The following is a 13,501-nucleotide window of genomic DNA, read 5'->3' as shown; positions in this document are numbered from 1 at the left end:
ATACATTGTTGGCAGGGCAGAGAACTGACAGGAAACTTAACTTCAGAGCCCTGATTCCTATTCAAGTAGGACAGCAGCTGGAGATGTAGGTAGATGAGAAGGTGGCTTCTACAGCAAAAACAGTTTGGGGACTTTGTTACCCCTGTAGTCAGTGAGGACCTACTTTAGCTGTTAACTCCTCACCTAACACCAGTTTGGAAGGGGTTTCTGAGGATTGATCTTAGCTTGGATTTATTCAGTTCTGTGGTTTACTAATGCATACAACTGAACTGTAAGATACCAAACCCACAACATGAAACACCTATTTTGGATAAAAGAATGCTGTCATCTCCTTTTACAAATTGATGTATGTTACTACTTCTGTATTTTAACTGTTTAAAAGATCTGCTCAAAATGTCTTGAGAGTGGTACTTTCATATTTATCTATGGTATTGTATTCTGTTAATTACATGATCGTACAACTTAATTAGAATTAATTTTTGGAGTTTCAGAATTATTTATATAGCTTGATATTGCCCCATCCTACTTGGGGACTTTATCCTTTCCAGTACCTATAAAGGGGGCAGTCAAGAAAGCTGGGGAGGGACTCTTGATCAGGGAGCGTAGTGATAGGATAAGGGGTAATGGTTTTAAACTAAAAGAGGGCAGATTTAGGTTATATATTTGGAAGAAATTCTTTACTCATAGGGTGGTGAGGCACTGGCATAGGTTGCCCAGAGAAGCTGTGGATGCCCCATCCCTGGCAATGCTCAAGGCCAGGCTGGATGGGGCTTTGGGCAACCTGGTCTGGTGGGAGGTGTCCCTGCCTATGGCGGGGGTCGAGTGGGGTGGTGGGGAGTAAGAACTAAATGATCTATAATGTCCCGTCTAACCGAAATGGTGCTATCACTAAACTGATGCAATTCTTTTGTCATTGAAAGGTGCCGTTTGGCCACTCTGCCAGTTTGGATGTGATGGCAACTTGGCTGTGGGTTGTATTGGTTTATGTTGGTATGCTACAGAGCAAGTGTTACATGGTCCGTAATCATTCAGCATAGTGGTAAATCAGTCAGAGTTACTTCTTTTAGTGGAAATAGTGATCAAGGTGATGGTGCGATGGTAGTACGTGCAGCATGTGCTAGAATACCCCATGCAGAAATTTGCAGTTAGGAAGCTCAAACTCTAGGTTTAGATAGCTGTCACTTGACATAGCCTAGTTTGTTTCCAAGCTAAAAACTAATTTTTAAGTAATGTCTTATGGCAATATACAAAATATATTTTTATTTTAAAAAGGTACACTTTAATGTAAATTGTTACTGGCATCTATTATGAAGTAATACAGGATGCATGTGTTTTTCCTGGTTGTGTTTTGTTTGCTAATGGGTCAGGTCTTTAGAGAGTAAAGGGTAAATCTGAAGTTTAGTCAGTAGTTTAGAACCAATGTTAGAAAACCGAGTGTCTGCAGTTTACCTCTTTTTCCTTCAAAACAAAGTTCGCTGGGGAGAAGGTACAGGAATGTGTCCCAGGAGTTGTCTGTGCTGATGACTTAAAGTGGGCTGTAGCAAGGATGCTTTTTCTCAGTGCAGTAGGATGGACTGCACTGTAAAATCACTTCCATCCAGATAGATTACACTTCTGGGTAAGTGATACAAATAAGCTGCATTCAGCCTGCTGGCAAGGCACCTGATGCTATTGGTTTAAAAAAGACAAATAGGCAGTAGGATAAAAGCATGCAAGCGTAGCGCTAAGCATTTAAAAACTCCTTAATTGTAGTCTTGTTCAGTTGCTGATCTTGCTGTGTAGTACTAGGCAAGTCACTTTGCTTCCCAAATTTCTCATTACCTGTAAAATTGGGATCGTTACAAATGTTAGTCTATTATAAGTCTTGAAAGTTATTGTAGGGTAATTGAGATGGCTTTTTGGTTATAGTTTTCTCTTGTGTCACTTTTAAATGACAAGTGTTACATATTTCTTGCTGTCAACTTTCATCCCTTTTCTTTCCCTCCAAAGAAACAAACAAAAAACCCCTACACTAATTGTTCAGAATAAACATTTTTTTATACATTCAGTTCTTTTTATTCACAGGATTTGGTTGGTTGTGTGTTGTCTTTTTAATTTTTATTTTTTTATCCCCTCTGTTGTGTTTAAATAGTTTCAAAGACCAGACTAATGAAATATAATCCTTACTGATTCATGGTGGGCTTTTCTAGGTGTCCTCCAGCTACCATAGTTCCAAAGTTTTGTATACTAGCGGCATTAAAGTTGCTGATCTCTGGTAACAGAGCTTCTCTCTTAACTCCATTATTTAAAAAAAGGATTAAGTTTTAAGCTTCCCAATGATAAGGAATCTGTTCAAACTCCCATGAACTTTTGCTAATGTCATTTAAGAGTTCACTGGTTTCTTTGCTTACTTCCTTTTAAAACTTTGTGCATTTATGTTATGCAAACTATGTTCATCTAACCTTTGTTAATAACCAATTTGGTTGTATGTTCAGCACATGGTTCCCTTTAGCACCCAGGATTAATTAATTTCAGGGATGAACTGATTTTAAGTGTGTATGAATGACCTGAAGATCATTGACTTTGGGAATGGTGATGTTGAGCACCTTTTTATTAGCTCCTTTTTAGAACAGTTCTGCTTTTACAAGGGGCTGTATCTCCTCTATCTCCTATCTGTGTTCTTTTTCTCACTCATTTGCTTCATTTCCACAAATTTCCAACTTCTGAGAGAGGAGTGAGCCAGGTAGCCTTTTTATGAGAGCATAAAGACTCTGCTTTAATTTTCTGGTGCTTCTTGATTTTAACTTGTTACGTCTGCTTAAAGAAATTCTGTGGATAAAAACCTTTTAACTTGGAAAGCAGATATCTTGGAAAGCAGATAGCTTCCACAAAACCTTGAAAATCCTACCCTACTACTGTAACAACCAGCATGAACATCTTACTCTGAGTTATTTGATCATAGAGAGAATATGATTAGGAGGAGTGTTTTAATTTACAAACGATTCTGTAATTTTCTGTCTTACTGCTTTTATCTTTGTTATGCTTCATAATTTCCTCTTAATTCTTGCTCTTATTATTGTTTTGAGCTAGAGCTCTTACTTTCATGTATTCTTCTGTTTTCTGATTATAACTCTTGTGCGTATAACTTATCATAAATTGGAAATTGTCTTAACATACGTGATTTGTTTCCTACTTCTCTTCTTATCTGAGACTTCCAGCACAGTTTGTTCTCCCGCTTTGATGTCCTTTTTACAAATCCAGACTGCAGTCTGGATCCAGTCTACACTATCAATGCTGTATGTACTGCTGTAGCAAGCTAGGCTAGAATTAGCAATTATGTTTTTCTTCTGAATTTACCTTCTTAATCATAGTTCTCTAATTCTTTCAGATTTTGCTCTACTTTTATTAATACCATTGGTGTCCTTCTCTGCTCCTGTCTGCTTGCTGTTGGTATCTGATGTTGTGCACCCTTTCGCCAGGCAATAAAATGCATCCTCTCATTATTTTGGTTACCTGATTCAGTGTATTTTCTTGTGCATGTTTCTAAGAAAAGAACCAGCTATGTTCTAACTCTTGATCAATTTTATTTAATTATTCATTACCATAAAATTCTGTTATCTCTTACTCTTTTATTTCCACTTTCCCTTCATATTTATGGTTTGTTTTCAATGTTTTTAATGTTACAGGCATAACATAGGCTTTCCCATTGTAGAGTGCTCCTCTGAAGGAGACTTTATTATTTCCAAACCACCGGACACAGGGGGGCTAATCTCATTTGGCACTGTGGCTGAACAGTTGGTGTATGAAGTGGGCAATCCTCAGCGCTATCTTTTACCAGATGTCACATGTGACTTTTCTGAAGTTTCCATCACTGAAATTCCAGGTTAGTCCGCTTACATGTTAAGAGATCTTTGTCAATGAAATAGGTTATCAGATTAAAGCTGTTACTTCAATTTCCATGGTTGTTTTTTTCTGCATATTCCTTGTTGAGTTCTCAAAGCATGATGCTGTAATAAATGATTTTTTTCTGAGAAATTTTGTTAGAAATTGTTTTAAGAATTTTAACCATACTTTCATTTGTCTGGACTTCTGTAAGGCCTTTGACATGATCCCACATGACATCCTGATCGAAAAATTGTAGAGAGATGGATATGAAGGGTGGACCATTCAGTGGTTAAGGAATTGGCTTGAAGGCTGCACCCAGAGAGTTGTGCTTGATAGCTCTATGTTGAGGTGGAGGCCAGTGACCTGTGGTGTCCCTCAGGGGTCTGTCTTGGTGCTGGTACTGTTTAAAGTCTTTATTAGCGACATAGACAGTGGGATTGAGTGCACCCTCAGCAGGTTTGCAGATGACCCCAAGCTGAGTGGTGCAACAGAAGGTAGGGATGCCATCCAAAGCGACCTGGACAAGCTTGAGCAGTGGGCTCACACGAACTTGATGAGGTTCAACAGGTCCTAGTACAAGATGCTGCACCTGGGTAGGGGCAATCCCAGATAAGAGTACAGACTGGGAGGAGAACTCATTGAGAGCAGCTCTGCAGAGAGGGACTTGGGGGTTCTGGTAGACAATGCTTAGGCAGACAATGATAGGGATTGCTTTACGGTAAAAGAGGGGAGATTTAGATTAGACGTTCGAAGGAAATTCTTCACTCAGAGGGTGGTGAGGCACTGGAACAGGTCGTGCAGAGAAGCTGTAGATGACCCATTCCCGGAGGTGTTCAAGGCTAGGCTGGATGGGGTCCTGGGCAACCTGGTCTGGTGCGAGGCGTCCCTGCCCATGGCAGGGGGTTGGAGCTGTGCAACCTTTAAGGTCCCTTCCAACCCAAGCCACTCTATGATCTTGCTGGCTGACTCATTTAAATCTTTTATCATTGTTCTTTTTGCTTCACTTTTAATGCATGACTAATATCTACTAAGTTTTTAAACTGTTTTCTTTATGAGTAACATTGAGGCAGCTCCACTATGACTTTGCTATTTTGTAAACTTTAACAGCAGTTTATTTGTTCAAAAAGGTGTATTTTTATACATTTTCTCTTTTATGTCATTTGGAATTTAACAATGGATAGCCATGTCTTTCAGAGCATTATTTGATAATGATGGTTTTCCTGGACATATTTAATTGCATCATCTTAAGTGGTAGAAGCTTGCTTAGGTACATGATATCCACTAGAGAACCTCTGTTGGGAAAGTTTCTTTTCCATCCTCGAAACTGCAAACAGTCATATGAACAGCCAACAAACTAAAGATATATATGATGTTTGTTCTGGGTTTGATCTTGAAAGCGTAGCAAGAAAACAGGACAGCAAAAACAACTCGAAGATTTGTAAGTTGGGTAAAAGAACTTTTATCAAGCTGTAATCAAAATGTTTAGCTACAGTTACTTGACGTTTGTTTTTTACTGCACCTGTATTATAATATATATTCCTTATTCTCGTGGAACTTAAGCTGTGACAGTATGCTGATCACCTCTGTAAAACTTAAATTAAAAAAAATAAAAAATAGAAAAACTTTTTATAAAAGTTTTGTAAAATTGAACAGTGGACCTTCTGCTCATGCAGTATAACAGAATGGTTTTCTGATAAGGCCGGCTTGCTCCTCTTAGCTGCTAGTCTTTGTTTAAAGGGGGGTGGGTGGGAAGAGAACCCTAACCTTCCTGTGAACTTTTAGCTTGCAAATGACCCGATATGACATGTTTGAACTTAAAATGAACTTTCACATGAACTTTCAGTTAGTCCTCCTAGAAATATAGCAGATGGAAAATAGACAAATTTCTTAAATATTTGTAGTTTGAAGTGCTTTGACACGTACACCAGTAAAAACAGGGCATGCTATCTGTTTTTGCTGTTTACGTTGCCGATTTTATTGTCCTGCTGGGTTAGTTGCAATGTTTGCACTGTGAGGTGCTTCTGTTTTCTTTTGGTCAATGGATGTCATGCATTTTATTTTGTGGGTTTTATGTTTGTATTACTCCTTAATCAGGCATATGAAAATCTTCCAGATTTTTACTCTGTCTGTAGGGATATTGTTCTGTATTGACAGAGTCAAGCTAACCTTATGTCAACCTCGTGGAGAGAGTGATGATGTTATTTATGAGTGATACATAAAATTTATGTCAGTCTGATTCACTTTTCAAATATGTTCTGAAGGAACTGCTGTTTTACACAAGTACTCTGAAGAGATTAAAGCTTTAAACTTGTAAATATTTGCGATCACAGATTAGCTGCAGGTGAACTACAGTATAATTCTGTTTGTTTGGCGAGGTGTTGATCCTGTGCTGCTAATTTTCAAGAGATTGCACCTATTGATTTTTGTCCAGTTCAAGCTTGAACCTGATGACATGGCAGTGTTTTTTCCACTTTATTCTTGGCATTAATATACCTAATACTGAACACGGTAGTCGCCCTGGTGCACACACTCAGTCTGTTCTGTTTCTGTTATCAACAAGGAGGCTGATGTTAAATTATTCCACTGCTTTCTAAGCTATCAGTAAGGAAGCTGTCACAGGTTTCTCATCCTTCTTGTTTTGTTTCTTTGCCAAGCGAGGTACTGCAGTCCACTCCATTAAGATACAGTAAGCGCGTGCTGTGTGTGTGCGATAACTGGTTGTTAAGTGGAAAATAACTATTTTCTACTGTAGTTCTAAGGCTACATTCTGTGTCAAGTATTTTTAAGTACACAAATAAACATTTCAAGCATTTTGTTAAAAGGCTCATTGAAGTCATAAATTTAGTCACCAGTTTGCTGCTTGTGTTTCTAAGTCAAGGAGGACTGTTACGTAAAAGATTCTCTTCTGTGGCAGTACAGCTATCAATTACTATTTTTAAGTGCATTTGATTAACATGTATCATAAAAGAATGTCTTTGAAGTTATACTGAAGAAGCTTAAGTATTGATTTTTAACCACTGTAGGTTTTGAAGGTGGGGCAGTGAAAGTTCATGGAGCAAAAGGATCACCTCCTTCGACGTTTTATAAGGTATTAACTCTTTCTATGGAGTGTAAAATATTTTATTACTTAGGAGAAAATGCTTAATATTTTTCTGCAAAAAAAACTGTTGCCACTTTAAAATCTTCATAATCAGCCGGGGCGGGCGGAGGGGTAACAGAAAGCTAAAGACCAAACAAACCTTACTTGATTCTTAAAATCATGTTTATTTGTATAACAGGTAAATCCAAAAATAGTCAGAGAAGGCGGAAATGGTTCTCTTACAATAATAATGAATCTGTTAGCACACTGTCACTTTCATAGTACTTAGTGAATTTTGTACTGGCATACCAATCTTACTCCATTTCATTATGAAATTTGAAAACCACCTAGCACATAAAAGTTAAATAACGGGATTTATGTGAAGAGAGCAAATAATTGAGATAGATAATTGGTTGTATAGTTTCCTGAAATATCTGTTGAAAGAAACCTGCACTCCTAATAAAAGTGCAAAGTTTTATATTTGCTACTAGATTATTTTTTTTTCCTAGTGGTCTCCATTCCTTGAATGGATTCTAAGATAGTACACTTCTGGCAATGTACTGGTAGGGGGCTGGATCCTTTTCCTGTTTAAGCTAATAGTAAATCTGACTTTTACAGGAGCAAGGCAGAGTTCAGCAATTAACTGTTTAGCATAGCCATATCAAAAGTGAGTTAACTTAAGTAGTGAATTGTGCAGATCTACCAGTACTTATTTAAGTAATATGATATGTGCCTGAGTATAATTTAAAAAGAAAAAAGTTTACTGCATTTTAAAATAATTGTGACACTTTTAAAATCCATTTTATTTAAGATTGAAATATTTTATTTTTTTAAAAACTGATACTCTAAGATAGTATCACCAAAGAAGGTTTAGTTTTGGCAAATTGTAAAGTTAGCATAGAAGAACTCCCTACAGGTGCTGTAGCTGGAACATATTGACAAAGCATTTTTAGCATTGAAGATAATTAAGCAGGAAATACTTTTCTTCCTTGGTTTGAGCATGCAGTTTGAAGCAAGACTCTTTTTTTGCTTCTGCTCAGCAAACTTCAGGAACTGTCTTGTTCAGCAGCCTTGTCCACCTGTAGTTTTTGTTTTTGACTTTACACTTGTGTACTTTTGTACAACTAAAGGAAATAATTGAGACTTGATACTTTCAGCTAATGAACCATGAAATGGAGTAAAGTAAATAAGCAGAATGAGAGTTTGTTTTATATAGCAGTGCAGTAAATTTTTATTATTTTATTATCATCTCTTATGTAGGTAATTTTAAATATATCTGTTCAGGAGTCATTTTGAATATATCTCATATTTAATACATTGAATGTTGTAATATTCTAAAATATGCAAGTTAGACTTACTGTGAAATGTTTCAATTTTTTTGAAACTGTTAATAGGTGTGTAGTGACAAATGAACCTAATGCTTTGCACACCTACTTTAGAAGTCTTCTTTAGTTTTCAGTTTTACGGTTTTGCAAATCTGAATCTTCTTCTAATACCATTATGAATTTTAAATAATAGAACAAGTTTCATGATGATTGTTTCTTATTCCACTCCGAGAGCGTAAGGAAAATAATTGTCAGAGACCATTTATAGTATATCAATATTGTCTCCTATATAATTCTGTAATCTCTCTATCGTTAGGTAAATGCCACTTACCTTGATGGTTTCAGAGCTACTGCTGTCTGTCCTGTGGGAGGTCCAAAGGCAGTACGAAAAGGAAAACTTACTGCGGAAAGTATTCTCAAAAGGTTAGTATTTGAGGCTGGTAGGGGGTTTTGACTCTTTAACTTCAGAGATAATGAATATAGAACAGTGACCTGATGCTAATCATTAACCTCGTAAGAACCGTAGAAAATTATAATCTTCCAGTTAGGAGGACATTTCAAGACATGAACAGTCTGACAACAGGTTTCCTAAACAACCTGTAACTATACTTTACTTGACAGAGGGGGAAAAAGTTGTCAAAAAGTGTTCAAAAACAGCTGGATAGCGGAGGGAGACCCAAATTTATATTGAAAAGCTATGGTTTAGACTAAAATTTATTAGATGCCAGTGAGAAACCTACATGAAGGTAAGTTTCATTTATTTTTTTTTCCCCTCACAGAACTTACCAAAAATCTTGATGCTATATAATATAGGCAGTTTACCAAGTTTGTTTGAAACAAAATATCCTAGTGCCTTGTAAAATGAGACTAATGATTTTGTTTGCCTGAATAATTTTCAGACAAAGACAGCATAATAAACCTTTAATCATATTGTCAGTATATGTCAGTACGTTTGGAGGAGGGATTCCTCTTAAATATAATTTCATGTCCTCGCAGAAGTCTCTAAGTATTTATTCCCATAGCACACAAACTTTCTAGTTATGTGGGCTATTTCTTTCAGCAATGTTTTAGACTTCTCCTCCATTGTATTATAGACCTGTGGAACAAGCCATGTAGGCTAGACACCTCTCAGAAATGCAAGGTTATTTGTGGACTTGCAGTAACATACTGCTTATATGCCCATGTACAGTGCCATGATGAGAGAAGAGCTGTGTGATTTCCCTCAAGAGACATAGCAGATGAGAGCAGGCTGATGCAGAATTTGTAATTAAGCCCTGAAATCCCTTTCTTCAGAGGGCTGTGAATGCTAAAATGGTACATCTCCAAAAGCTACTGAGAAAACTGTTGAGAAGACGGGGGGTGGAAGAACCTTCAAGAGGTGTTAAATACAAAGACACTGTGACTCAAATATTTGGAAGTTGGGGTAGGGGGAAATTGGAGGGGGAATACAGAATACAATACATCTAGATTGTATTCTAAAAAAATACAATAGATCTAGATTGTATTCTAAAAAACATTCAATAGCATATATCCTTTTTTGAAACTTTCATGTTTACTCTTAGACACCATTTTAGATGGGACTACACGCATCTTTTGTTGGATTGAAACAGATTGTGGTGCTGCTGCCACTGTGAGCTCTAGAAAATTCAACCTGCTTGTTGTGCTGTCCTGTCCTGAATAATCCCTCAGAGAAGGGTTGGTGGGAGATAGTCATAGGCTGGTTAACTGGCGTAATAAGTGACATCCAGCACATGAGGCATGCCTGGAGCAGCTGTGGCTTGTTACGTGTATTAAAAGTCACAATATACAATATTGACTGTCAGTATATTCTCCTTCATTTCAAACACCTTTGTAAACAATTCAGCTTCTTTATTACAGTAGCAAGACACATTAAAGGGCTAAAAACTACCCACAGAATATATTTGGGACTCTGGGATCTCTAATGTTTTTAGATAAATTATTCTACCTTATTACAAACATTGTTTTTTCATATTTAGATACCTTAAATCAAGTATTTTTTCCACATTAATTGGAATAAAATGGCCTCATTTGCAGTACACTGATCACCTTCATCTCTTTAAAATGCATTTCTTTAATTGTTGTGTATTTAAGTCCCATATACTGCTTAAATTTTCAGGTGCCATGTTTAATATTTGTAACAGTGATGATATTACCAGGATCTTCAAAATGTTCCATTGATGGAAAATATTTTTTTCATCCTAACATAATTCCAGCATTTCAACTGATTAGATCTTTGAAACAGCTAGAAGGTTTCCAGATAAAGATTACTGGAAAACTAGTTTGTGCTTCAAAATTTAACTTATTTTTCCAACATATTAACATTGCATACTTCTAACAGTTGGATTATTTTAAAGCTTTTTTTCCCCTCTCATTTTCTACTGTGACTATTTTGGTTTTTGGACTTTATATGACTATTTTTAAAAGACTGTAAGGGTCATTCACAGTTTATTCAGTGCTTGTGAATTGGGCTGTCTTTTAAAAGTTGTTGCTAATGCTCTAATATGAGTATAATATTTGTCAAAAAGTGTTAATTGCTGTCTCTCTTAAAACAGTATGTGTTTTTATAGTGTATTTAAAAAGGTAATGGTCATCCCCATTACTAATCATGACTGGACAAGCTTGGCATTCTTGAAACAACATGCTTTGGGTGGAAATGAACTTACAGAATGAGTTTCGGGGATTTCACAAGATGGCAGGCATGAATAATGAGGAAAAGTTTTCTTTAAAAACTTTATCTAATTCTTAGCATGTGAGTTGTATGTTCATTAATCCCAACTAATTACCTTTAAGGTTTGTATACAAATTCCTTCTTCAGTTAGATTTTACTTTGTTGATGCCTGTGATGTAATGAGGTAGTTTCATGTGTTTATTGGTAGGTTGTAATACTTTATAGGAGGAATGGAGATAAGGGCTGAATTACCAGTGTGAAAACCAGGAAGACTGCATATACTGTAATGCCATTTTCAGCTGCTCTCATTTTAAAGATTAAAAAAAACCTGAAATTGATTTGTCTTTGCCTGTCATTTTAAAAATAATTTGAATAGAAAAATGGCTCAAATTGAAACCTAGGGATAAATTGAGAGGTGTAACTTTGTATTTATCACTTGATTATATGATTGATACTGCATCACTTGATATAGTATTCAGATGCATTTGCTTAGTGAAAAGTGTTCATAGTCCAGTTTACATCAACTAACCTCTGCGGACCATGTGGGGCTACTTCAAGATAATTACTTTGAGGCAGTTTACTAATTAAAATACAATCATTTGTTGCAGGACTCGTCTTATTTTCAGTCAGCTTGGGTATGAAGATTACAGTGCAGTTAACATACAGGTTTTAGGGTCTGAAGATACTTATGGACCTCATGCTAGAAGGAGTATAGATGGTGTAAGTATTCAGTGGAGTGTTCTTAAACTTTTACTGACCTCTTTTAATCTTTCCATATTGTTATCTTTTCTGTAACTTTAAAGGAAGTCACTGTCATCTTGGGAATTTCACCCCACCATCTTGCAAAGAATTCAGTGTTATACTTAGTGTACAAAATTATACTGACAAAAACTTCACAGTTTTGGATCTTCCAGAAGCACTGATAAGAAATCTTATAAAAATGTTATTGTAGTCTGTTCTAATGTTATTCATCTAAAGAAATGTCTTATAAAAGTTCTTATAAATTAGACTTAAAGTTGTGTCTAATGCAATTTAAAAGACCACATTATAAAGGTTGTTGAGTCTGGAAATGACAGAACTATTTTTGCCTGTGCAACTTTAAAACTGCCTGTGGGTCCTATCTGTGAAACAATCCTCAACTACATAATTCTGTGTCATGTTTTGTGACTTATTATATTCATCTGTAAGAATACGAATGATGGCTGTAACTACTGCAGCTGTGATACCCAGTTTGTTTTCCTAATCTAGAATGTGAAAGTCCTTTTTAAAGGAAGAAGACTGTAAATCTTGTCCCCACTTACATACACTTAAAATATTTAGACAGCTTCGCTTGTTCTAAAACAGTAGGATTTAATTCTTTTTTATTAATTGCAGTCTTGCAAAACCATTAAGGTACTGGCATAACTCAGCTCTGAGTTGGATCTTAGAAATGCGAACATGTAAAATAGCTGAAAATTTGTATGTATAGAAAATACTGAAAAAGATAGTGACGTTCTTATTATAGAAATTGTTCATGTAAATGAGGCAAGTTATGTATGCAGCTGCTTACTTTAGTGCTTGGACTTCGGTGTCATTCTGCACAGCAGCAAGAGTTGCTTCCTGATGAACCATCTGTATGATGTGGTCTCTTTCCTTTTAGGACCATAAACCCTGCTATGTTATTGAGATTACAGAATCAGAGTTTTGGAACATAGGAACAGATTTTCCAGATATTGAACTTGTATGTGTTCTCTTTGTACTAGCTCCTTATGATTATGAATTGTATTACATTCTGTAATGTTATATTATGTAAAGTTTTCTGTATTACTTGTTGTATAGAGTGAGTAATGACTTGGAAAAGAACACTTTTTTCTGTTCTTACTGTTCAGTTTGCCTTTCTTACAGTTCACTGAATATGTCTGCTCCTAAGTCTTATATATATTATAAAAGTAGAGCAGAGCATTATCTACGTTGTATGGAAAGCACATACATGCCAGCAATAGGATGTGAGAGTTAAGGCTGAAATACAGGAAAATGCTCTACTGCTTTACCCCCTTCACCCCGGTCCTTCAACAATTAGAAGAAACCAAGAGTTAGAAACTAACCAGAAGAGTTTTCATTTGGAAAGCAGTGGTAGGAGTGTGAGAAGAATGGGGGAGGAGTGGCCATTGCTCTACCATTTCAAACGAAGTTGTAGGCTCCTAAGGAAAACATCTGCCCTTTGGGGTTTCAGAATCATGTATTCACTTTCTTATCATGTATTTCCATACAAAATTAAATGCAGTTATTTGGATTGCAAATAACAGCGCTCAAAACCAGAGCCACATTAGGCTAGGCAATGAATTAACAGCCAAGGAAACAGTCCCTGCTTTGAAGATTCTACCATCTAAACTTAAGAGAGGGAAATATGTCTCAGAATACCAAGACAGGAATTGGGTACCAAACAGTATTTGGAGCTCAGTGTAAATGTCTGGTATGGCTGAATGAATTCCCACACAGGTGTTTCAAACTGGATGCAAAGGTATTCCTCTGTAACTGTGAAGTTAAGTATATCCCAGACCTAGG

At 36.3% G+C, this 13,501-nt stretch overlaps 1 protein-coding gene across 3 annotated transcripts in view; it reads left to right on the top strand.

The window, feature by feature from the left end:
• LOC121068956 overlaps positions 1-13,501 on the top strand; it is a 59,358-nt gene that overhangs the window by 13,441 nt on the left and 32,416 nt on the right. For all 3 annotated transcript variants that reach the window (XR_005819164.1, XM_040554523.1, XM_040554522.1), the window contains exons 9-12: positions 3,666-3,862; positions 6,888-6,952; positions 8,585-8,691; positions 11,566-11,677. Coding sequence is in view for 2 of the 3 variants with exons in the window: in XM_040554523.1 (XP_040410457.1) it covers positions 3,666-3,862; positions 6,888-6,952; positions 8,585-8,691; positions 11,566-11,677 (481 nt within the window). In the remaining variant the exon portion in view is untranslated. The remainder of the gene's footprint in view (positions 1-3,665; positions 3,863-6,887; positions 6,953-8,584; positions 8,692-11,565; positions 11,678-13,501) is intronic.

Source organism: Cygnus olor, chromosome 4 (genome assembly GCF_009769625.2).
Source record: "Cygnus olor isolate bCygOlo1 chromosome 4, bCygOlo1.pri.v2, whole genome shotgun sequence".
Lineage (NCBI taxonomy): Eukaryota > Metazoa > Chordata > Aves > Anseriformes > Anatidae > Cygnus > Cygnus olor.
Note: the sequence above shows the minus strand (reverse complement) of the source record. Positions and strands in the feature narration are given on the sequence as shown.